General features: G+C 33.7%; 2 protein-coding genes across 2 annotated transcripts in view; one reads left to right on the forward strand and one right to left on the reverse strand.

Annotated features, from left to right (window-relative positions):
• CARPB (Carbonic anhydrase-related protein B) overlaps positions 1–5,292 on the reverse strand; it is a 348,667-nt gene extending 343,375 nt beyond the window's left edge. The window contains exon 1 of the mRNA XM_072519892.1: positions 5,173–5,292. The gene's annotated coding sequence lies outside the window, so the exon portion shown is untranslated. The remainder of the gene's footprint in view (positions 1–5,172) is intronic.
• Positions 3,371–3,841, forward strand: LOC140435247 (zinc finger BED domain-containing protein 5-like). The gene has a single exon (XM_072524059.1). The coding sequence runs from the start codon at positions 3,371–3,373 to the stop codon at positions 3,839–3,841; it is 471 nt and encodes a 156-aa protein (XP_072380160.1).
• Positions 5,293–26,799: the final 21,507 nt, after the last annotated feature.

A 26,799-nucleotide genomic window follows, 5' to 3' on the forward strand; every position in this document is an offset into this window, starting at 1 on the left:
ATTGTTTCTCGACTTGCTTGGGTGAATAATGATAAAATTTTGTTAAATTTGATTGGTCACCTATTCATCCCCCAAGCAAGGTCTCTCATTTTGGTTTCACCATTTTCTGAAGCAAGGTGTGTTTTTCTTCATTTTAGTCAACCTCCTGGATACATTTCTCAGGTGCGGGTCAAATTATATTAACATCCAGAAGACCAACCGGCCTGAGAATGGCACTATCATTCCGATAGGAGAGTTGACTCCAGGGCAAGAAAATCCACAACTAACAACATGGCTTGCTAACAACCATAGCAGAAAAGACCAGGATAAAACCTAGGATTTGGTGACAAGCATTTTTCCTTACTATAATGTAACACTGTAGCAAGAAGTCGAATAATTTTTATTTAAATTCAATATAATATTTAAACATGTATTTTTCTGCCCTTTTTGTTTAATATTTTAATAAACATGTGTTAATTTAACTGTGTATTGTTTCTTCTTTTTACTTGTTTGCGTGTGTTGCTCCAGAGTAGGCCATATTCACGTCCTGAGTGAGCTAGCCAGGGAGTGTTTCGTATAACGTCTAATGTAGCAATTTTGCAATTGACACATTAGGGGTTATGACGTTAAAAATTGGTCCCAACGGGAAACGATTTGTCACTCCAACGTTGTTAGTGATGTTAGTCGGATTGTAGCAGCAAACTAAGGTTTGCGGTTACAAGTTGACAACAGCAGCTCAACGTTGGGATGTTACAAATTAAGCCTCGAAGGGTTACAAATTGGTACCCAATGAATGTTCGTTGGAACGTTACAAATTGGTGCCTAAAGTTACAAGAATTCATCTTAAATTCATTGAAGGACGTAGAACACTATATAAAAGAGTCAAAAGGAGTATAGCTTAATGTGATTTTAACTAAGAGTTCGTGAAGTAGCAATCGATAGTAGTCAAGATCTGCTGAAAATTACTTTGGGCTACTTTGTTCTTAATTTTATATTGAAAATGATTGAGCGATTTTTTTTGCAGCGTTTACTAAACACAGTATAGAGTATATTAGATGTGGTAAAGAGAAAGAATATTGTTGTGAAATTTTTGGTTTCACCAGCATTTTTTTGTTGCTTGAACTAGTGGATCAGACACTTAAAAGTTATTTGCGAGGAAAGCAATTGCTAAGGGTGGATCAGTATGATAGGATTCTTAGGTTCATATGATTTACTTATTGGTATTCTTTTTGGACGATTTGTTTAGAATATGTGTTATTCTGAGATCAGAGAGAAAGACTGTGTTTGGATCTGAAAAGTTAGGATTTCTGGAGATAGAAGAGGTAGAATATTGAAAACGCATGCAATATAGTCATGTCTTGTATTAACAGGTTTTTGGAGATTGTATGGTATTAGAGGTGGCATGAGATAAGAGAAACAAACCCTTAGTTTAATAACTTAAGTTATTTTAATAATTCGTAATAAAGTTTTCAATTTAATGATTTCTTTGCTTTTCGTATTGAAATTAGATAAATACCGAAAACGTGATGTTAGTATAGTAATGGTTAAACACTTTATGTTATTTCATACTATTATTATTTTAAACAGAGCTTGGAGGTCACTATATTTTTCCATTAATATATTCAGTCAGAACAATCTGCTGACGCCCATCTATGTCAGGTCGCTGCCGTGACCTCTCCCAATTGTAAATACGTCAGAAGTTTGTATTAAAGTAAAAAGTAATATCTCTCTCAGATGTTGGTCTGATCACAGTTGGGCCAAAGCGGTGAAAGTTTTTACGCCATAGTGGTACAAGGGTATAAATAATCATTGATAGACGTTATAACATTGTTAGCTGAATAGTTAACACGAGAGAGTGGAAGGTAAGAATAATGTATTTGACGTTGAATATTTTGTTTAATTGAAAGGCCCAAGAGTAAGTTACGTAAGTGCAAGATTCAGAAGTGTAGTTTGGCTGTTAACACATGAAGCCTTACAACATCAGTCCATATAAAGATCCAAGGAAGAGTATTTTCATGAATGATGAGTTAGGCGGTGTGTACCGCATGAGTATTGTCGAACAAGTAAACAAGAATTAGTTCTTATGGTTTAATGGTTTTAAGGTTCTCAAGTTGTTCTTGTGAGCATGATGTGATCGACGTGTAATGTATATTAAAACTTTTAAAAAATTATATATATATATATATATATATATATATATATATATATATATATATATATATATATATATATATATATATATATATATATATGTATATTAAAACTTATAAAGATCCAAGGAAGAGTATTTTCATGAATGATGAGTTAGGCGGTGTGTACCGCATGAGTATTGTCAAACAAGTAAACAAGAATTAGTTCTTATGGTTTAATGGTTTTAAGGTTCTCAAGTTTTTCTTGTGAGCATGATGTGATCGACGTGTAATGTATATTAAAACTTTTTGAAAGAGATTATTGTACCAATCGCTGTAACCCAGCATTTCTCAACCTTTTACCAGTTGCGACCTAATTTTATATAATTATTTTCACCGCGCCCCCCTCATACAATAAAAATATATGAATCCAGGAACGATTTTCAGGGGGGGGGGATGTGGTGGTACATGAACTTTTTTCGGTAGTTTTTTAAGGCACTTTTCACACACTTGAGTGCCATAAAGACAATCAAACCTTATTGTTATTAAAGTATATTTATTTGTCAAATTTTTTAGCCAGTCTCTCTGGATCCGCCCTTCCACTAAACTTACAGTAAAACATTAATCACCAAATTACCGAGAATAAGTAAATTTATTGATATGTGGCAACACCAATCCAGATCCGATCGTCTCTCTTCACGAGAAGTTCTGAGTTCCGACTTCTCCTCTTTCCTCCTCAGACCCAGACCTTAGTCGAGTCAGTTTAGTCAGTCTAGTCAGTCCTTCTGCACCTGCTAAATCTATTGTGAATGTTTATGTTGTAGTTTGCGTGTATTAATTGAAGTTCACAATATTAAAATATTCCATGCAGTAGGTAAATATACTTTAATTTATACAAAACCATGAATAAATTTTTAACTGGGCGTAAGCGAGCATTCGATACTAGTGAAGCATCAACAAGTGTACAGGCGAGAGTGGTTCCAAAAATAAAATCAAGAAAATATTCTCAAGAATTTTGGGTTTACGTTTACTGAAGTAAATAAAGAATAACGGCCTCTATGTATCATTTGGTCAAAAATTTCAGCAGCCGACAGCATGAAACCAAATAAACTAAAAGACATTTTAAAAAAAAACTTTGACTGTGAATGAAAAAGCTTTACTTGTCTCTTACAAAACCTCACATCAAATAGCTAGATGTAAAAAAGCCTCACACTATTGGTGAAGAACTTATTTTGCCAGCTGCAATTCAAATTGTAGAAACTATGTTTGGAGATAATTTTGGCAAAAAATTGGAGTCTATACCTCTATTAAATGATACTATTGCCCGTCGAATTTGTGATATAGCTGAAGATGTACAGGATCAGCTACTCGGGAAGTTGCCCGACAAGCTGTTTTCGATTCAGCTTGATGAGGCAACAAATAGCAATAAAGATGCTCATTTTATTGCCTACGTTCGATTTTGTGATGGCATATCATTAGTAGAAGAACTACTTTTTTGGAAACCAACAGAACTGAAAGCAACGTCGCTCGCATTATTTGCTGTCTACAACGATTATATAAATAAAGCAAAAATAGAGTGGAAGCATTGCGTCGGAATATGCACAGATGGTGCTCGTGCAATGTCCGGAAAATTTTATATTCTACAAGCGCTTGTGAAACAAAAGTCTCCAATTGTGTATATGGACACATTGAACAAACATATATTAAATACGAGTGATCAAGAAACAGTTTAATAATAAATCCATCTTTGAATTTTGGGCAGGAGTAAATGATGAGTTCTCTGCACGGAAAACCAGAGCGTTCCGCTATTGCCGTTTTCAACATCGTACCTATGCGAAACAGGATTTTCTGCGGTGGCTACTTTGAAGACCAAATATAGATCGCAGCTAAATATAAAAAAAGAACTGAGAACGTCTATTTCTAATATTACACTCCGTTTCGATAAACTTTGCTCTACAAAACAAGCTCAAGGAAGTCACTGATTTATTATTAAACTTGTTCATAATTTAGTGTTCAGTGCTCTTTATAATTATACCTGTTATATCAGTGTTCATGTGTATTTTATTTTTTAGTTTGTAAGAATTTTGTTTTGCTTTGATTTTAGTAAATTATTCAGTGTTGTTGATGTTTTTTTCGAATAGGCTTACGCCCCCCCCCCCCATTAATAATACCGCGCCCCCCTAGGGGGCGCGCCCCACAGGTCGAGAATTACTGTTGTAACCCAATCAAAAATAAGAGAGATATAAATAGAGGGTATTATAATATGTATATCACGTGTAGAAAGTGGAACAACTTCTATATGAGTAACGAGTAAGCGGTATAGTTGAGGTTAAGATGTGCACTAGGGTTGGTTGGTGGTGGTACATGTTATAGTGTGAGGTGGCTGGTGGGAAATGTTGTGATTCTGGTTATTAAAACCGAAAACGTTGTAAAAAGATATTTAATATGGACCAAGTATACCAAAATTTACTCAAAAACGGTTACTCTTGGACTATTAATATTTCTTGTAACAAAGTATAATTACATACTCGTTAATTAGTGGCTCAAAAAAATACACTATCGAAAATCAACTAAAACAAGAGCGTCCTCAAGAAAGGCTAACAATGTATCCATAATTTTCTCGTATAATGATGATTAAATTACGTTCTTTACGCTCACTGCTATTAAGGCAACATAATCTTTTCCCTGTGGCTTTTTTACTGTGTTATCCATTTCGTTCTATCTTTCACGATTATATAAATTTAATCCGTACATATAAATCGTTCTTCTATTAATCGCAATCTCAAAATATCTCTAAAACTTATAATGACTATATTTCATAATTTTGTTAATATGTTATAATATTATAAAATTTATAATACCAAAGTAATTGCACAATACACATTATTATTATTATTCTACCTTGTCCAGAAAACAAAATTTAATTATCATAAGTTTAAGCAAACACATTTTGTAAAAAGACTTCGATAATGTCTTTATTTTCGCTTCATAATTCCTGACAGCCCATGATCAAAATACAAACCACCTGTTACGTAAAAAGTGAAATGTATATAAGCTCACTTACCCTATGTTTATCGACGTGAAGGGGGCGAAGATTGGGGTCAAATAACAGTTTATTCGGCTCTAAATTAACCGGAGATTGTCGCCTGCCCTTGTTGCACAATGACCATTCTGGATTTATAAGACCCCAAAAAGCAGGACCTGAAAAGGGAGAAAGAAAGATAAGTCTTAATATGTTTGTGTCACAACTTAATATGGGTAAAATGTGTGGGTGAGAAAGATCTTCTCAACGCAGTTTGTTATCAGATTTTTGTTGGTTAGTAATTCGAAGGATGTTAAAAACAAGTAAAAAATCTAACAAGTTATATAATTGTTAGATACGAAATATGCTTAGTCAATATAATAGAAAATATAAATATGGTTGTCTAAAACTGACGCAGTCCGTAGAAAGTGCTGGCAATATAAACGTAATTAAAAGTTATACAGGGTGAGTCATAACTATTGGGACATAGACTAAGGACAGATTATTTGGACCAAAATATGGCTATTGGGCCAAATATGCCTTAATAAAATGTTGCTGAGAAAAAAGATACAGGGTGTTAAAGTTAATTTTTGTTTTTCGTTTTTTGCTAATAGTTTCCCTGTATATTTATAAACGGCTATCAAAATTGGTACAGAGGCATAATCTTAGACAAAAAATAGTATTTTATTTACAATTTTACGTTTTGTCATAGAGGGCGCCACGTGGATCATTCCTAATGATCAAATTGAGTCTAAACTTTTTCTGATGAAACTTTTTAGTAATTTTTATTAGAAAATATGACGTAAACATCATTTTTGCGTAAAATTGGTACTCTTGTTTAAACATGATAATTTCAACCGTTTTCGATAAAAGCGCAGTCGAACTGCTTAGAGTCTTAAAAAAGGATTTCAAATATTATTTCATTTATGAAAAGTATGCTTTGGACTGTCAGATAATTGTTGTTGGTAAATGTCATTTGTTCAGAGTAAATTATTTTTGATGTGACAGTGTAGCGTAATGTTGCATTTTTTAAAAGTATTTATTACTTTTTTTGATTGAAATGCCTCGTCACAATCATTTTACTAATGAAGAAATGCGAGATATGATTTGCGTATACGCACAAGCAAATTTTTGCGGTCGCTCGGCAGCCAGAAGGTATGGAATGTTATACGAAAACAGAAGGCAATCAAATTACAAAACTTTTGCAAGATTATATCGTAGTTTAGGTGAAACTGGGTCCTTTCACACTAAAAATCGGGGTGGTCGACCGAAACAAATCACACCTAATCAAGAAGATGAACTTTTGGTTCGAGTAGATGAAAATCCTGAAAATCTTCTTCCCAATAATGACTATTTCGCCAATTAAAAACCCCTCGTCTGGTAAAAGTTGCTTCGTCGGTGAACATAATATTCTTAATAAAGTGTCTGTCATTGCGATGTTTATTCAGAATACGTTGGCAAAACTGTAACCGTCGTGGAAGACCTGTTGGAAGTAAATTTTGAACAGGAGTGAAGTGATAAGGATGAAGGTTCTCTTTTTTAAGAATTATAACAATAGATGACTGACTTACTCCTGTTGCTGATGATAGATGTCTTGAAATTATTTCAGGATTTTCATCTACTCGAACCAAAAGTTCATCTTCTTGATTAGGTGTGATTTGTTTCGGTCGACCACCCCGATTTTTAGTGTGAAATGACCCAGTTTCACCTAAACTACGATATAATCTTGCAAAAGTTTTGTGATTTGGTTGCCTTCTGTTTGTGTATTACATTCCATACCTTCTGGCTGCCGAGCGAGCGCAAAAATTTTATGGTGCGTATACGCAAATCATATCTCGCATTTCTTCATTAGCAAAATGATTGTGACGAGGCATTCCAATCAAAAAAAGTAATGATTACTTTTAAAAAATGCAACATTACACTACACTGTCACATTAAAAATAATTTACTCTGAACAAATGGCATTTACCAACAACAATTATCTGACAGTCCAAAGCATACTTTCCATAAATGAAATAATATTTGAAATCCTTTTTTAAGACTCTAAGCAGTTCGACTGCGTTTTTATCGAAAACGGTTGAAATTATCATGTTTAAACAGGAGTACCAATTTTACGTAAAAATGATGTTTACGTCATATTTTCTAATAAAAATTACTAAAAAGTTTCATCAGAAAAAGTTTAGACTCAATTTGGAATGATCCACGTGGCGCCCTCTATGACAAAACGTAAAATTGTAAATAAAATACTATTTATTGTCTAAGATTATGCCTCTGTGCCAATTTTGATAGCAATTTATTAATATACAGGGAAACTATTAGCAAAAAACTAAAAACAAATATTAACTTTAACACCCTGTATCTTTTTTCTCAGCAACATTTTATTAAGGCATATTTGGCCCAATAGCCATATTTTGGTCCAAATAACCTGTCCTTAGTCTATGTCCCAATAGTTATGACTCACCCTGTATATGCCTATACACTATACATATTATAACTTTACTTAGAGAAAAATACTCAAGTAATAAAAAAAACTGACATTAACAGTCCCAACATAATTTATTATTTCTGAACTAAAAAATATTTAAAAATATAATTTTTATATTTATGAACTTAATTAACGAATCGGTATGATTTTATTTATGCACTATTGACTGTTATCTATAATTAGCTTATAAATAACTTCTTTGGTATTAAATCTTTTCTTGTCATTGTAGGTTCGACAGTGTAAGGCAGTCTACACAAGCAATTTAAAATCTAATTTACGTTTTCTACAATTTTCTGCTTTCTTTGAAACATAAATATAAGAAAAATATAATAATCTAAAACAAGTTTAGCCCCAAGATACTTCTGACTCCTTCTTCTTTCTCTTCTTCCTCTAGAGCGTATCTAGTATCTAAAATTGGCAATCATTCTGGCAATGATCACTTTCTTTGTTGCTCTTCTGAATAGTACCGTGGAGGATTGGTGGTTGGAAAACACATCCCAGGACATTCGTTTTCTGGTGACATCTCCCTTAGCCTGAACTTTTCCTTGTATAATATATGTTAATCATTTATGATTATTTTTCACTACGTATCTTAAACGATTTTAATTTTCTACTTTTTTTTCTAAGTATATTATTTCTGTTTCTTTATTAAGTTTCTAGAATACTCTTATGTTTGATATTTTGTCCATCCATGATATTTTAACAATTCCTTTACAAGTTTACTTCTTAAATCCTTCAGCCTCTCTACCGTTGCCTCCGTAAAAGTCCAAGAATATACTTCATCTAACAATATGGTGAATACGTATTTAGCATCGTAGCAGTCTGAGTATAAAATTTAAATTCCAATTATTTATTTTGACTTATTTAGACATTTGGATAAAAGCTGTTTAGTATTTGCAATTTTTGATTTTATTTCCTGGGAATAGTCACACTGTTCATATAATACTGTAACCAGATATCGTCTGTTGATACTCGTTTTATCATTTTCTAAATGACGATAAATTTTACTTTTTCAATTCTTGCTTTCCTAATTATCAATTACTGTTCACATCAAACAGTCTCTAATTCCTCGTGAAAAGTCTTCAAGAACACCTCGAATATACGGCCTTCCCAAAATTCACAAACCCGATGTTTCTCTACGTCCCATTGTCAGTGCATACAACTGCCCTACATAACGATTGGCCAAGTATTTGGCCAAAACTCTACAACCTTTCGCCGAAAATACTTCATCCTTCAACTCTTTTCATTTCATCGAACTTCTTAAACAACACCCTATATCATCATCAGACATTGTAGTAAGTTTCAATATTGTCTCACTATTTACAAATATTCCTATAGATGAAACTCTAAACATTCTGAAAACTAAATACAGTATCCAACAAGACTTCGAGACCCGAGCACTATCCACATTAATGCTCAAGCCCACATGTTGGCTACTATATGTTGATAATACATTCGTCATTTGGCCCCATGGCAGAGATGCTTTGGTGTCTTTTTAAACCCATCTGAATGTTATACATCCTAGTACCCAGTTCACGATGAAGATGGAAACTGATTCATCCCTACCGTTTCTCGATGTTTTCATAAAGAAAAACCAATTCCAAGGTTTTCATTACTCTGTCTATCGAAAACCCATACACACCAATCGTTACTTGCATGCCAACTCTCACCATCCACCTTCACAAACTAATTCAGTCATTAATACCCTTGTCTCCAGATCAATACGCCTTTCCGATGATGCAAGTAGATCCGCTGAGCTCTCTTGTTTAAAACAAGCCCTCATCCAAAAAGGTAACCGCAAAAATCACATCAATAGGAGCATCCACAGACATCAATCTCCCACTCAATCTCAATCCAAAGACTCAAACCCTTATCATATAAAAGCTTTTCTTCCTTACATCAAAAGTGTTATTGACAAAATCGACAAAATCGACAAAATCGACAAAATTCTTACACCAAGAGGAATAAAAACAATATTTACCCCCAAAAAAAAAACTTTAATCTCTTGTCCGATCAATCAAAGACAATATTCCAAATGAACAGCACGGAGTTTACGAAATTCCTTGTGCAAACTGTCCCCGATCCTATATAGGCCAAACAAATCGTAGAATTCAAAATAGGATTTATGAATATTCCATTTCTGTTCGCAATTCCGATTTAATTTTAGCTCTCGGTCAACACCATATTCATACAGGTTACAAAATTAATTTTGAAAACTCCAGAACCATAGCTTCCATCCGCTTCTATAAACCAAGAATTGTCCGAGAAGCCATAAAAATAAAAAAAGTTCACATTGCCTTAATAAAAGAGATGACGTCATACAGTTACTTTCTACATGAAGACCTCTCATAAAGAAAATATCGCCCCCTCCATCATCGAATCAAAATCCCACTGTTGGAAATGTTCGCGCCAACTCTCGCGCCAATCCACACCCCAACCCCCACCTAGGCCACGTCACCATCGACGATATAAATGCACCGTCCCCGTCGTAGTAGTGAAGTGACTAGTGAGTGTAGTAGTGAGTGCTCGGGAGACTGAGACCTCGGAAGCCCTGAAGAAGACATCAGAGAGAATGTCGCAAGCTCGGCCCAATGGATATCGACGCGGTTCAACCCGGAAGAACTTTATTGTAACCTGTCAAAACAGATTTAAACACAATGCTGAATACTTTGTGATGGTGAATAAAAGAAATATACCTAGTTTTATTTTTAATTTTTTTCATATATGTTCCAGTGCAGTGCTTTACTTTTTTATAGGGTATGTCACTAATTTTTTTTTTACTTTTTTTAATAACCTTAGATAACCCTGATAATAATAAGAGTGAATTCTTATCACTGCAGATTATGATAGGATAATGAACAAGGTTTGTAATGGAAACATAGCAAGGAAATAAAGAAGGAAAAATTAAGGGACAATTAGCCTAGTAAAGAGTAATTATTATTTAAGTAATTATTACATATTCCAAATTAATAAAGAATAAATTCGACACAGTTTAACGTATACATTTCAAATTAAAAACAAAACAATTGACCCAGTTTAACACAAGCCTGAATGTTTAAAAAATTACGACACTTAGACCTTGTTGGAAATTAATACAAGGTACGAATTGTTAAAACAAGTGAGAAGAATTGAGCTGACTAAGAAGTTTTACATAGCGTGATCCAGTTTAACACATCGGACGTGACAAAAAGAATCTAAGGTACGAGTTGGCGATACATAAAAAAACGGAAGAAGTTGGTCAAACGGCCAGTAATAGCGCAGCGCCTGAGAGGGCCCCACGCGAGGGGCGGACTAGTGGGAAGTTGGCACTCTAGACGCTCCACTCCAAGTGTGGAGATCGGACGATACGCAGCCAGTGGACGCGCTATTTAACTCGACGGAATAGTGTGACGTATAAGTGTCGGCAACTGGAGATTCGAAGGTTCACAATCTCAAATCCCTGTAGGACTGGAGGCGTATTCACTAGCTAGAGCCTAGATACGCGAAGGTAACTAAGATCTATATACTAACCCAAGGTATATCTAATGATACGGAATTGTCCGACCTTTAATTCCTTGCTTGTCTCTTCTCGTCTCCCTTCGCGCCTGATCGAACATTTTTGGTCATAACTGATATTTTCTAATGTACAGTCTAGTTAATACTTTGTAAACTCGAAATTTGTTTTTTTATTCCTAACCGTTACAGGTCGAGACTAGAAGAGATACACATTTCGCTTATGCAGTGCTCCGGCTTCTAACGTAAGCCCATAGCCTCTCACTCTTTGCAGGATCTGAGACCAAGAAGTCCTTAATTCCCTTCTTTCCAAAAAATTTCCTTACCCTCTTGTAGATCCGCGAGGGCGGAACCAGTCAGTCCAGACTAGTGGAACCAGTAAGCCTTGCCCCGCTCGCAGGGATAAGTATCTCCTAAAAATTGTAGAGGCATTGATAAGGACATTGAAACAGACGTCTTCTACAATGGTGACAGCCTTTATCAGAGTGGAGACAATTCATTAGAGGGGTTTTTTACCCAAACCCCAAATAACACTTTCTACACATGGTTCTAACAACAGAAGTGCAATTTTCAAATGATCACCGTCATCTTTTCTTATTTGGAATATATATCAAGATGTGATCTTGTTTGTCAAATCTGACGTTGTCGCTGGTTCGACTACCGAGACAGCTTGAAATTGAGGGTTTTGGTCGACTTGCACCTTCAGCTTCTGTACCATATTTCATAAGATATGAGGTGGCTATATATCTGCGAAAATTGATTTTGTTTTGTAGAATTGTCGGTCTTTTTATAAATATGCCAAGCGTTTTCCAATGATGCGTCTAGTAGCCATGTAAATTATGGCCACCACCATTTTTTGGATCTGATACCAATCCTGTACCTTCCTATATTTTGATCCATTAAGTCCGTCCCTCCCATCGATGAGTTATATTTTTCTATGAGACACGGACGAAGTACTTGAATAATTTTCTTCTCTTTTTGAGAAAACGTTTTAACATGTGTCATATGTTGAATGCCATAAGAGGTAGACGCAGCAGTAACAATATTATTGTCGGACCGACGTATAAAAATTATACCGTTGTTATGTTCAATAAAGCCACTACAATCACCTTGATCTGTCTGTTTTTGAAAATCAGTTTTAGAGGGTAAAGGTATACCCTTAGGTAAACGATTTTTATGAATGGTACCATTGCACCAAATACCAAATTTCTCGCATATTGGACAGTAGGTTAACACCGGTAAACAAGTTGTCTACAAAGAGTTTATATGGTAGGTCCCTTTTATTGGTGGGTAACTCACGCAACATGTTTAGAAGAGGAGCAGTAGCTTTTCCATATAATTTTTAATCTACTTCGCTGGATTTTGGGTTATTTCCCTGATATATATTAAAATTAATTAGATAATCATCTTTTGTGTTTAGCGACCACATTTTAAATCCAAATCTGATTGGCTTTCCCCTTATGAACTGTTTACAAGAATGCTTTCCATAGTATCCAACCATAGATTCGTCATAGCATATTTCTTCTTCTGGCACAAACTTCTTTATAAACTTATTTTGTAAATAATCCATAAGGAGACGGACTGTCCATGCTTTATCCTTTGGGTTTATGCTATTATTGTCTGCCCAATGTACAAATTGCATAATTTGCTCGAATCGATTACGCCTCATTGCATTTTTAACAAAACGATGCTCCATGTCTGATTTTGAATCCCAGTAATATCTCTTTCCTGGTTTTGGATCATATCCACTAAAAATCAAAATGCCAGTAAAGCATTTTAGTTCTTCAAAAGAGATATGTGGGTCGGCAACATTTTTGAAAAGAGCATATTTTCTAGTTTCTGACTCTAAGTATTGGAATAACGGGCCATCCCAGAATAACTCATTAAATTCTCATAATCAGAAAAATTTGGTGTTGGAAAAGTATCCAGACGATTTTGAAAATCACCTCCTTTTAACCAAAAATATTAACATTTTGATGGCTCATCTCTAGGTGCGCTGGCTTCAGTGGCGCCAATTCTATTATTATTTAAAATTTTTACCTCGGCTTAGGCACGAAGTTGTCCATCTGGCAAATGGTCAGGATCTAAACGATTTCATCAACAATTTCATCTATAGATTCTTCTGCTGTGAGGACGTTTACTTCTGGAGCTTCTGTGTAGATGGCATCTAAATCTAACTCTACATCACCATAAGCTATTTGAAGTGTTTCTTTAAGGGTAAAACCGCGCCTAAAATGGAAAAATCCCTTAAATGTCAAATAAGAAATAAATTCCCATAAAGGAGTTTATGTATTACATAAAAACAAAATAGTTTCTTAAAATTCTCTGTTGGTAAATCCCCAGATGGCAATAATCGTTGTTGATCAATACGCCGAGAATATCGTAATATTTATTATATTAAAAACATGCGTGATGACACAGTGACCGTGAAATTGATACCTGATACATGATACTTGTACTTGGTCAATGATCATCGTTCTCCAACTAGCCTTTAACAGTTATTTATAAATCTTAGTAAATAATTCACTGGGAATGAAATCACGTCTTTTATTTTTGCTGAAATACGGTAATACATTATCCTAGCGTTGCATATATTTATAATATTGAACAACTTTCGAGCTACACAGAACTCAGTGGTAGTGATGTAGGTTATGTACCTGTATGTAAAGCTTAACTTACTATTTGATCTAAAAAATTGCAAGATAAAAAAATAAATGTACTTACCCTAGATTGATGTCGATTGATTCTAAATATTTATCGACAGCTTATTTTAAATGTTTACAGGCACAAAATTTTAGAACACTATGTCTACAAACTAGTAAACATGCATTAGAGGAAGTGTCAAGCTGCACAGTACTTACACCATCTATGCGATCATATCACAAGTTTCCTTACAGGGCGCTGTTTAAATTACACGATATTGCGTAACATATATCATGCTAGGATATTAAGGGAAAGGGAGAGTTAGCATATTTATCATTTTTTTTCAAGTTAATATACTTGAAAAAGACCCCTCTTTTTCGAGTACATTGACTCTTCCAACTGTTTTGTGTCGTGACGATCTGATTTTAATGTTTTTGTGTCGCAACGAGATCTGCATTTTGCTATAGGAAAAGACTTATATACCGTAAGTATAAAACCTTCGCTTTAAAAAGAAGAAAATTCGGAATCCTAGATGACATCCACACTACCTTGACTACAAATACCAAAAATATATTCGACAGTTAATTGAGGAAAATTCATGTTATATAACAATAAAACACTATACAGCTAAACATTTTATTTAAAAAATTCCTTTATAAAAGGTATAATAATATTTGACACAAATATCTTAAACACACCACTTACACTACAGGACCTTTTAAATATTTTTATAACTTTCAAAAATGCAGCTACCGGTTCGACAACGTACCCTTTATGTTCCTCAAAAATCTTCTTATATCTGCCGTTAAAAAACTTTTTATACTGTACAACATAATATGGACCACTCAGAAATTTACAATATTATGGAGAGAATCTATCTTACACCAATTAAGAAACAAGACAAATCCCCGAATAATTCATATGCACCTTGTGTAAGCTGACATAAAACTAATAAACAAAAGAATAATGTGATATATGGAAAAAAATCCAGATTTTGTCCATCCTGAAGCATGCCTGACAACTTAGTAATGTTACAAAAGGAGATCACAACCACCTTTTAACACAAGCAAGATTTAATAGCAACATCGTTTAACCTCCAGAGCGCCTTCGACACTATATTACGTTCTAGTGTATTGACCAAAATTAAAGAATACAATATTACGGGAAATACATTATCTTGTGTCGAACAGTTTCTCGCTAATCACCACTTCAAGGTATTAGTTAACGGAAAAGATTCATTAATCTAAATTAAGGAAAACGGGATATCCCAAGGATCAGTGCTAAGTTCCACTTAATTTATAATAACTATCAATGATATTTGCAAGAATATTCACAACCCAGTGAAGTACAAGTGATATGCTGACGACCTGATTTTATATTGCCGCGGAAAAGATATGTTTATAACTAAAACTTAATCCAAAAAGCATTAAATGAACTAACTTCTTGGTCTTTAAGTTTTGCTATTAATTTTTCTTCTGAAAAATCAAAAATACTGAAATTCAGTTGAAGAACACCTATTATTACCACAAATTACATTAAATGGTATTTCGCTCACCATAGCTAATAAACACAAAATCTTCTTCTTCTTAACATGTCATACACCAAAGTGCGTAGGCGACTATCTCATTACTAATTCTGTTCTTTGCGGCGTGACACAGCTCGCCTGTATTGTGTATTCCTGTCCATTCTTTAATATTCCTTAACCAGGATAATTGTTTGCGGCCGGCTCCTCTCCTACCTTCGATGTTCCCTTGTAGGATTAACTGTGGTATTGCATATTTTGCTCCTCTCAATATGTGCCCAAGGTAACCAATCTTGCGTTTTTGCGTTTTTTAATCAATTTAAAGAGTTCTCTTTTCACGCCGGCTCTCTTAAGGACGTCATCGTCTCGAACTCTATCCACCCAAGGTATGCGCATCATTCTTCTTAATGACCATATTTCAAATGCTTCAAGTTTGTTGATAGATGTTTTTTTCAAAGTCCACGTTTCCATGCCATACAACTACTAGAACACAAAATACTAGGTTTAATTTTTGATAGTCGAATAACATGTAAATCACAGATTACAAACGCTAAAACAAATTGCTTAACTAGATTAAATCTATTAAAATCTCTAGCAAACCATCACTGCTGAAGTGATGAACACATCCTAATTAAGGTATACAGATCTATTCGGAATTAAGGTATACAGATCTATACGTGTCAGTATCAAAGACTTATTTAAGGACTCTTGAAATTATTCATAATACTGCATTACGTATATGTCTAGGAGATTTCCGATCCAGTCCCGACAAAACTCTTCGTTCTGAAACAGGTCAACTTCCCGTTTTGCTTTGCAGGCAACAACATCTTCTGACATACTTTACTAGGATGTCTTTGAATTAAACCACCTCATATATAAACTACTTTTTAAATCCTATAATTGTGAGCATAACAATAAATATCATACACTACCTCAAATCTTACTCTTCTTTTTACCAAATGTTCATTTTTTAATAACAGATACGCAAATGCTATCATCAACTCCTCCTTGGATTAATTACATTTTAAAAATTAAACTTCCGCTAAATAATTATCACAAAAATGCAACCAACAGACAAATTCGAAGGCAATCTTTCCTAGAGGTAGTCAACACAAACTCATATGAGGAGATTCTCTACATATTATACATTTAAAACTAATACAGAAGTCAGATATTCTGTAACAACTGCAAATAGTATCATTTAAAGGTTCTGCCTTCCACCATCGACTTCCATCCATACGAGAGAGCTGTGGGCCACCCTTCAAACAATTTAATGTTTATTTTAGTAAACTAAAGAAAAAATACTGCCATATGTATAGATTCGATGTCCTACATGGCCTCAATTAAAATATATATTCCGAACATCCATTAGTTCATGCCATACATGAAAACTGTCTCACTTCTTCTGAAACAAACATAACATTAATCTGGATTCCTTCATACGTTGGCCTTGTTGGTAATGATACTGATGATACTGCTTCAAAAAGAAAAATTACAACAAAATCAAACATCAAATCCGTTCAACTAGCATCAGGTCTAATACCACGTTTCAGGTCCCAAATTAAAAAGTCCTGGCAAAACCAATGGAAGAATTCAACGTCGAAACTACACAAGATACAATCAATAATCGCAACCTTTCAGCTACCTAATTTGTAAAAGACATAAATTAATCGTTCGCAGACTAAGAACTGATCACAATCTGCTGACACATGGACACCTGATGGCTTCGTAGAAATCCCCTGTTTGTGAAAAGTATAGTGAATTATTAACCGTTCAACATATTCGTACACAGTGTGTCAATTACGAGCAAGAACAAAAAAACTATATACATAGAAGGTCTTACAAATGTGATCCTTAGCCAATTAGAATTTGTTCAGAATGTACTACATTTTCCTTTAAGAAACAAATTCATATTATAAAATTTAATGTTTTCTTTTTCTTACTTTCTCTTTTATCCCCTTTATTGTAAATTATAAAGTATTGTAAAATGTATACTAACAAAATTAATATAGTGAAAATTTCGGTTCTGCATCGATAACTATAATGTTGTACTCAATGTGAGCTCCGAATATTTTTAACATTAACAAAGTTTAATGTGAGTTATAAATTGTGAATCTTAGTGATATATTGAAATAAACTGTAAGTTTACAAACTCTTTACATAATATCCAGTTAAATTAGCATTAAACTCAGCAAATTGCAATTATTTGTTATTGTTGTCAATAAACAAATCCAGTTTTACCAGCAAATAACCGCTTTTAGTAAAGACCGATATACCTGTTTTAGCACGTGTACAGGGTCGGACTTACTTTTCACAAACGTTTATCGAAATGAATTCAAACATGGAATCACACAACAGTTCTACAATACAAGACCATAAAAATCAAATAAACACATCACAGTCATACTCTTCGGCAGCATCGAGAGTGCAATTCCCTTTAAAGTCCCAAGCAATTATCTTTAGTGCCTTAGAAAACACCAAACTTCAAGACTACCTTCTCCCACTTGAAAATATAATTCAACCGAAAAATATAATCTTCTCTTCTAGATTATCTAATAATCGCATATGTATGTATTTATCTAATAAACAAATAGTGGACGATTTTATGAATAATCATGGTCAAATAGAAATACAAGGTGAAATTGTCAGAGCAAGAGGGTTAGTTATACCAGCGGAACGACTTGTGCTCTCCGGCGTGTGTCCTTCAATACCGCACGACTTGCTAATCAATGAGTTACAAAAAATCGGCATAGCTCCCGTCTCCCCCATGACCTTCCTCAAAATAAGTGCTTCTATGCCTGAGTATAATTACATCCTTAGTTTTCGAAGACAAATCTATATCAGTCCTCACAATCTAACACTACCAGGGTCATTTATTCTTGTTTTTGACAACACGACATATAGAATATTCATTTCCTAAGACAAGTTAGTTTGCTTTAGATGCAAGTAGCCAGGACACATCGCTTCACAGTGCTCCGAACTACTAGCTCAACAAAACCCCAATCAAAACAATGAAGCATCGGTCTCCAGCGCAACAAATATATCCTTGCAAGCATCCAATGACATAAACCCTTCACAGTGTGAACAAATGTCTATTTCTAATATTCCGGAGATACCGAATATAGTAGATGCATTAAATAAGGACAGTCACATAATTAATCAACCAAAAAGAAACTTTGATGAAATTATTTCACCTGAGCTAGATCCATCTTGAAAAGAATGTAACATTTTTCCACCACCTAAAGTCCAAGCAAAATCTAAAAAAGCTAAAATTAGTTCAGCAAGCACTTTTGAATGCGAATTTTCTCTCTTACTTGACCCTGCTAAAAACTTCATAGAAAATCACCCTCTACCTTTCCCTCTAAACCTAGATCAACTTAACATGCTCCTAATGAATATCACGGGGTCAACAGATCCTATAACCACAATTGAAGAATATACCACAGACCTACCAGCTTTGCCCATATGTTCAGTCAAGTTTATCCCTATTTAAAGGAAAGATCCATAAAACGTAAATTCACGTCCATAAGGAAAACATCCATAATTATCTTATCAGCGAGGCATCGGAAGCGGAAAGCGACACATCTCAGTTAAGCCAACCTTAAATTCAAGTCTAGGTGAACTTGGCGTTGGAGTAGCAGTGGTAACCCCAAATGACACTTTTCAATTTAAACTTCCTCTAAATTAAAGCAAGTAAATATTAAAAACATCCCTTGTTGTCTAGTCCTTTCTGACTTTCTCAGCGCAGTCAAAGCTATGCAAAATGTATACCCTAAACACCCCATTGAGAAAATTATCAGGGCCGAATTAACGAAAGCTCAAGAATTTCAGAAGAGTCAACTTCCTATGGATACTATCTCATAGAGGCATAGAAGGGAATGAAGAAGCAGGTAATAATGCGCGTAACGCTATCACCAGTGACGCATCAGAAACAGAGTGTCGGAGTATCGCAGGCGATCTAAAAGTTTATTTCAAAAATAAGGTGTTAAGTGCGTGGAATCTGGAGTGAACCTCCAAAATGCGAAACATGCAATACAGTAGACAGTATAAAGCACTTGTTGATAGACTGTCCTAAATATGTAAATCAAAGACAGTCTTACAATTTGCCAAATAACTTGAAAGCACTACTCATCAAAAGTTTAGTTCCGAACAATTTATTAGGTTAATTAAAATGTATAAATATGTTACACAAAATTTAACTTAATTAATTGTTACAAATGTTCAATTGTTCACAAATTGTAATAAATTGTTACAATGATTGATTGTTACAAATGTTAAATTTAATATTATTACAAATGTTACAGGAATGTCGCTAATAACCTTTGGGTGAATGCGACTTTGTTTTTTTAAATAAAAAATTAAAAATTAATATAGTGTCAGTAGTTGAGACACATTATACTAATATTAAAAAAATACTCAGTGTTTTCCACGTAAAATGCATTCTTATATAATACGAACTAATTGACGAAACTAAATTTATATAATCACCAATACCTGCGTCCAAAAAATATTAGCCAAATTTGAACAATTTTCAAAATAATTGAAAGCTTTCGCGTTCTACTAAAAAATTCAGAAGTACATTTAATTAAAGCAGCTGCGGCCGACCCAATTGTATCCATTTGATTAAACAAGAATTGAGCACCCTCAAAATATCAATTGGAAATTTATTGATTCCTTCTTCCCTTTTATATCTACTTGCTTCCAAATAAACTTTAATTGAATGCAAACACATTCCTCACAGCATTTCCATGAAAAATCAAACATCGGGATATAAATGGATGCCGATGATAACAGAGCTCGAAAACGGCCTGTGGTAATATTAGTTAATTAGTTGACTGTTTACATGTCATTAGAGCAGCTTTTAACCACGAATTATGTTGCTACATCGGTTTGGATAAAATCAGTGGGTGGGGTTGCTGATCACGAAAGTGGTTACGGCAATTTCCGATAATTACTTTAATAAAATACATAATTTGAATAATTTTACATGTTATTTATTATTATTAATATATAAAACTCTTGAAATATTTAAATATTTAAACAGTTTGCTGTACGTTACGCCTATTTGTTAAAACGTGAATAAATAACTAAAGAGTCTGGTATCGTGTCTAGTACCTCGTCCATGTTTTTCTTGTATAAGTTTAGAGATCTGGCTTGTACTGAAATTGGTTAAAAAAGTCTTTATAATCTGCTACAAGTTTTGTGATTTATGCAAAATCTGTCAAATACATTTTGAATAAAATCAGTTTTCTTCATTAGAACTTTTAGATCAGCACAGTTTTCTTTGAGCAAACGTATAAGTGTTTGGTAGAGCTGATTGAGTTCTTGAATATCGGTTACCTTTTATTTTCCCTTCTGGTTCTTCCGTTGATCTTTTACTAGAAACGACGTGAAATATCTGTTATGTTTCCCTGTGATCGACGGTTTTGCATTTTGTTAAAAAAAACATTAACTGTTTTAGTTGCCGAATAAGAAAAGAAAATTTCTTTTTGTAGCACTTCTGTGACAAGACAAAAATGTACCCCACTCTTTAAACATAAGTTGTTCACATGATACAACAACAAACGGATATGGCTTGATTCACGCGGCTTCTATAACCTCTCTCCAGCCATCTGGGTTTTAAGCCTTTGCACTTTTGAGAATCAATCAATGTTTTTGCCCGGTTTCATAAAGGAATGGCCGCGCACTGGGTGAGTATTTTGTCACAGTGTCAAATCTTTTTAGTATAGCAGTTACGTAGTGGAAGACCTGGATGATAGTGTGATTTTTGTTTTGTGTTGCGCAGTAGTCGGCAAACACATAAAGTTTTTTAACAGCATAATCCAAGTAGGTGTTAAAAAATTATATAGCATAAAGCAACGTTATATGACCCCATTTTTGCGATGGTTTGGTCGTACGTGTACATGATTGAAACATCATTTGACAAAATATGAATATTAAAAATATAGAATGGCAGCTGTCTTCTAAAATAAACTTCAGCAGAAGTCATATTTTTGGAGTAGAGAGATTTTTTCCGAAGTCTATAGTGAATGACTACAGTTTATAACTTTCTAGCTTTAGTTTTTACACACCTTTTCAATTCATAAAACCAATCAGCCTTCTTTAAATGGACTGTCTTTTTAAATTCCAGTTTCTTTGATATCTCTAACTTTACTTTTATGTCTTCACCTTTTAAAACGACAATTTTTCTATCAAGCTCAATAATGTTGGCTTTTTGCTCGTCACACCAACAGCACGTTTTAATTCGTGGGCAACCGAAGAAGATACTAATATAATACACAAATATTTGCCTAAATGTTTCATAACACATCTCAATATGGTGTTACTTAGTGAAAAATAATTCAAGAAACTTTTTAACATTCATATCTTCCGGGAGGTAGACTCTGTTAGACTGAAACTGTAATGCGCTTTACGTCTCTTTTATGAGCCAAAAAACTGCAATAACAATTCACGAGTTTGTTGATTTACCTTATAAGATCTATTGGTATGCTTTCCCCTTCTATCGATCGGCGCCTTGCCAGTTGTTCTTAAAAATGTTTTTATTGTATCTAATCTGAAGTCTTTAGTTCCAAACAGTGATTAAAATACTTTAAAAAATACTGGTACCTCAACTGCACTGCCATTTCTAATAACTCTTACTTTGTATCTGTGGGAGATTTCATTCAATCTAGCATTTTCTTCGGTTTTCCTTGGCTTCCGTTGAAACAAAGGTCGTAATGATATAAGTCCAGATAAGTAACTATTTTAAGCATCAACACCATTATCACGGCCAATGTTCTTAAACTGTCTTATTAAATAACTTTGTTTGGCAATAGAAATATTCTGAAAGCACTTATACCGCTTGCACTAACAGTCTTCTCCGGTTTCAAAGGTCGAGGCTCGTAGCTACTTAGCAACATCTTTAAGGTGGTCATGTGTTTTATGCTTTTTATTTGACCTTTCTTGAATAACACATGTATTTTTGTCACTGTCAGTCATTTGAAACAATAAAACTTTTAACAAAGACTCTTAAGACTGAAGAATACTGGATACTTCTTAACAACTTTACGAACAAGCTTGAATAAACGTGTCGAAACAACAACTAATTTACACAGCTGCGATGACCTTCGTGAAAGTACTAACGAATTTTATGGAGTGTGTAGATTATTTCCATGTTTCATGTTGATTATGTTGGTTTTTTACCTGCAATAGATATTTAAAACCTTGAATATCTTAGGACTACGTTTGTTGTTCCCTTTGCGATTTGTCAAGATAAAGGATTTTTTTCATTTTTGGACTATGTTGGTTTTTCCCCTGTACCCTTAAGGTTAATTTCGTCAACTTCTTGTAGTGCATATCCGTTTCTGATGTTGGCGACCATCATGGCAATCTGTATTTTGCAAACTGCTGCTCTGAAAAGATTTGTGGTTGTTGTGATAAACCACGTACTTAGAATTATCAGCCAGAAAATCCTTCGCCTTCCGGGTCTTCGTTTTCCTTTTACTTTTCCTTGTTTAATTAATTGAAGCAACCCATATATTTCGCTGGTTCTTATGATGGAACTAAGGTATTCGATTTTGGCTGTTTTTATTTTGGCTAACAAGTCTTTTTCTTTTTGCATTCTTAATAAAATATCCTAGTTAGTAACGTGGTCGGTATAGGACATATTTAGGACTAGACGATAAAGCCTCAATTTTGAGCGAAAGATATAACCTCGTAGTAACCTGATTTTTATGGGTACTGATCAATCATAGCATTTGAATAGCTTAGCCATTTTTTTAAATGCAAATTTTGCTTTCTCTATCATACATTTTATTTCTGGGGAGTGGTTCCAATTTTCATTGATGTTCGTACCAAGGTAGGTGTGTTTTTACTTTTTCTATTGGTTGACCATTCACACTAATTCTTTCAATTTGCTTTTCCTTCTTAGAGATCATCTTACATGTTGTTTTTTTAACGTTCAGTGAAAGTCCATATCCCAGTTTGATTCCAGTATAGACTTTTAATGAGACGAATATCTTTGTCATCTATTTGAGTCTAATGTTGTTGTGGGGTACCTATTCTTAGGAAAATTTTAAAAGTGTGGCTCATTATGCTAATTAATCGATATTCTGAACATTTTTTAGCATTGTGTTTTTTAGGTATTTTAACAAAGATCGAGTTGAGCTAGACTGCGGGAATCACTTCAGTGTTATATATTGCATTAAAAAGTTTTACTAGTATTTTTGTGTTATCTTCATTAATTCAATAGGTGTATCATCTGGACTACAAGCATTTTTTATTTTAACATTTTAAAGCGTGTTCTATTTCTGACTTCATAATTTGTGGACCGTCAGTACAATTTTGGTAGGATTCGGTAATATTATTTCTGTCATCTTCAAACAACTCTGATATATACATTTATCTCTTCTTATTTCATTCTCATTTATAATAATTTTGTTGCTATTGTCAACTAGTACAGAAGGAACTCGTTTTTTTTAAACATGTTGCCTATTTCTTCTATTTTTTTGTGCAACTTTCTTTCATCCATTTTGCTTTGGCTAAATTTATCTCCAATTTAATTCTCTTCTCTGTAGATATCTACATTCTATTTTATTCGATTTTATAATTCGACGTTGTCACGATTTGATAAAATTGATTGATGAGTTAATGAAATTAATCAATTATCAATTTCAAAATGTTTTCTGTCATCTATTGATTTTTCTTGATTAAGTTACTTCTATAATCATTTTTTGTGAAGATTTTGGTAACTTGATTTTTAAATTCATTCTTAGTTCCTCTGGATCTTCTAGTTGTTCTCCGACGTTCTTTATTCTAATGTTTTCTTTTATGCTTAAATCGTCAAAATTAATTATATTCGTTTTGGTTTTTGTGGTTGGATCATTTTGACCTTAGATTTATATCTGCCACCAGGGGTTGATGCACAGTATGAATGCGTGTGAAGTATGAATAGTGTATCAAGTTATCGAAAATGGGGTAACAGTTTTCCGAAAATAAAAAAAATTTCCCTGCTCCTAGTACTAATAATTTCTACGGCATTAGGTCGCAGGTCATTATTTTTGTATTAACTACCCAAGTTATAAATGCCGTACAAATGTGTTTGGTCAAAAGTCCACCCCTCTTTAACCTTCCGTTACTCGCGCCAATTTTCTGTGATCGAATACTCGCGCATGGTGCAGAAGACCGGCTCCAAAAAAATGATCAGTAATAGTTTTTAATTTCCTTTTTTCTAAAAATTGTGTACAATATTATATTACTTTTATGAAAAGTTAACTAATTTTCATTGTTATCCATTTGTATATACAAAACACTTTAAAAATAAAAAAAAGACATTGAATATTGTTAAATTTGTTTACTAGGAACTTCAAGAAATTAATTCAACACTCATGTTATCAGGACATGCATGTTATCCGGCTTATCTGGCGAAACTTATAATTGTAAATTCCAATTTATGCGAAGTTTGTTAAAAAGAAGCAGATTTAAACCACATTTTCTTTGAATGTACAAAATATATACAACAAACTGACTTAATAAAAAAATTAATCAAACATAAAATCCTTCCACCCTATAACATTTGTTACCTTTTGTCATTAAATAACAAAAATATATATACCTACTCAACAGAATTTATTTCGAAAAGTAAACTCAATTTGTAAGTCCAGTCAAAAAAATAGTAACCTAAAGTTTTATCCCATTTGTTTTAAACCAACTATCCGTGACCCGGTCTAGTTTGTGTTTGAATTTAATGTCTTGATGGGTCCCTAGACGAGAAGCGATGTTTGTTCCATGGATAACGAAATAATAAATATATTGTGATAATTATTTTCTTTTCTTTCCTTTGGAAAGAACTTAAAAAAGTTGTGACTGACTTCACTGACTGAATGACAAATGCCTATGCCAAAAAAAATTCAGTACTCAAAAAAATCAAAAATAAAGAGCAATTGTAACAAAAAAAAATAAGAAATATTAATTAAAATTTTCATAACATAAATTATACAATGATGTAACATGTTCCAAACACAGATATTTTGTGCATATTTGGCAGTAATATTTTGTTTTCCTATTTTTCCGCCAATGACAAACAGCGCAGAGACCTTGAGTTGCAGGTGTTATGACTGGTATTTGTTCTGCTGGTAAGCCACATATCTCCCTAAGCCTCATTCTGATGGTTCGGACTAAACTGGTAGACATAGCCCGTACTTTTTGATAGTCAGTGATTAGTTACATCGAGAGTTGCAGTAAAAATTCTTTACGTGGTGTTTTAGATTCTTCATTTAGACTAGTATAAACTACAAAAGAGTATACTCCTGCTACATCCAACAAACTCAAAAAAGGAATCATGGGCCATCGTCTTGTGTCACGGCCGCAATTACATTGCGCGCATAATTTATATACCTCATCTACTTCGCTCTTCGTCTCATTATATGTAATTATCATCTCAGGTTTATTTGTGGAAGGATCAATATCATCTCCATGGTGCATTGTAGAAATAAGTAGGACGTTTCGATTTTTTTTTTTGGAATATGCGAAACTAAGGTGATTCCGTTATTAAATCCAAACATTGAAGAGCCAATGCACCTGCCATTATTTGGTATAAATTATAATGGCAACTGTTTTTTAATTTTTCGAATAGTACCCACTAATGTTAAGTTTTTTGATTTAAGGCTATCAGCTAGAGGCACACTACAAAACCAATTATCTACAATAACATTTATATTACTCTAATAAATGTGCGCACAAAGTCTTTCTACTACATCTTGCGTCGGTGTACTAACTTGGAAAGGGCCATTTGGTTGTTTTCCGACGTAAACTTCTAAGTAACTGGTATATAATTGTTTTGCATAGGAAATGGCAAAAAGTTTTATACCATATTTATTCGGTTTGCTAGGAATATATTGTCTGAAACTACAATTTTCTCTAAAAGCTTCTAGTTTCTCATCTATGGTAACATAACCAGAATGAGAATAGCATTTTTTAAAGTTGCTGTTAAATTTTTCTAACAATGTTCGTATTGGAGCCAGTTTATCTACTTGTATTCTTTTATGTCTCGTGTGAATGTTTTCAAATCGCAGACATTGCAAAAGAAATTAAAATCGAGGCTTACTCATCACAAGTCGAAAAGTTTCAATGCCTGTGCCATCTGTTCTCCAGAGATCCTCTAAATTCATGTGATTTGCTTTTCTAATACCAGCAAGATAAAGGAGACCAATTATTCGATTTCGGCAATGTCTGTAGGTTTCGCATCTCTTTGTCTACTGTAGTCATTTATAACACCTGCATTTTTATATTTGTACAGTCAACTCGATTTAGCAATTCTTTATCAAAAATGCAATTCCAGATGCCAATAGGTGTTTTAACAAATTGTTTTATAGTTAGCAATCGTAGGAATATATTGGTACTGTGTGCTCTTACATTCTTCGGTGGACAATGTTTTTTCTACTTTGTTAATTTATCTTTACCCATAAAGTACGGCTTCCTTCTGAAACTAACATTTTCTTCCTCTGTTTAATCGGCTTCAAATTCCTGTTCAGTATCACTACATTTAGAC

The sequence above is a fragment of the Diabrotica undecimpunctata genome, chromosome 1, assembly GCF_040954645.1.
Source record: "Diabrotica undecimpunctata isolate CICGRU chromosome 1, icDiaUnde3, whole genome shotgun sequence".
Taxonomy (NCBI): domain Eukaryota; kingdom Metazoa; phylum Arthropoda; class Insecta; order Coleoptera; family Chrysomelidae; genus Diabrotica; species Diabrotica undecimpunctata.

What these genes read in the sequence shown, in the direction of transcription:
- LOC140435247 (XM_072524059.1), top strand. Translation starts at nt 3,371, where the DNA reads ATGTTTGGAGATAATTTTGGCAAAAAATTGGAGTCTATACCTCTATTA.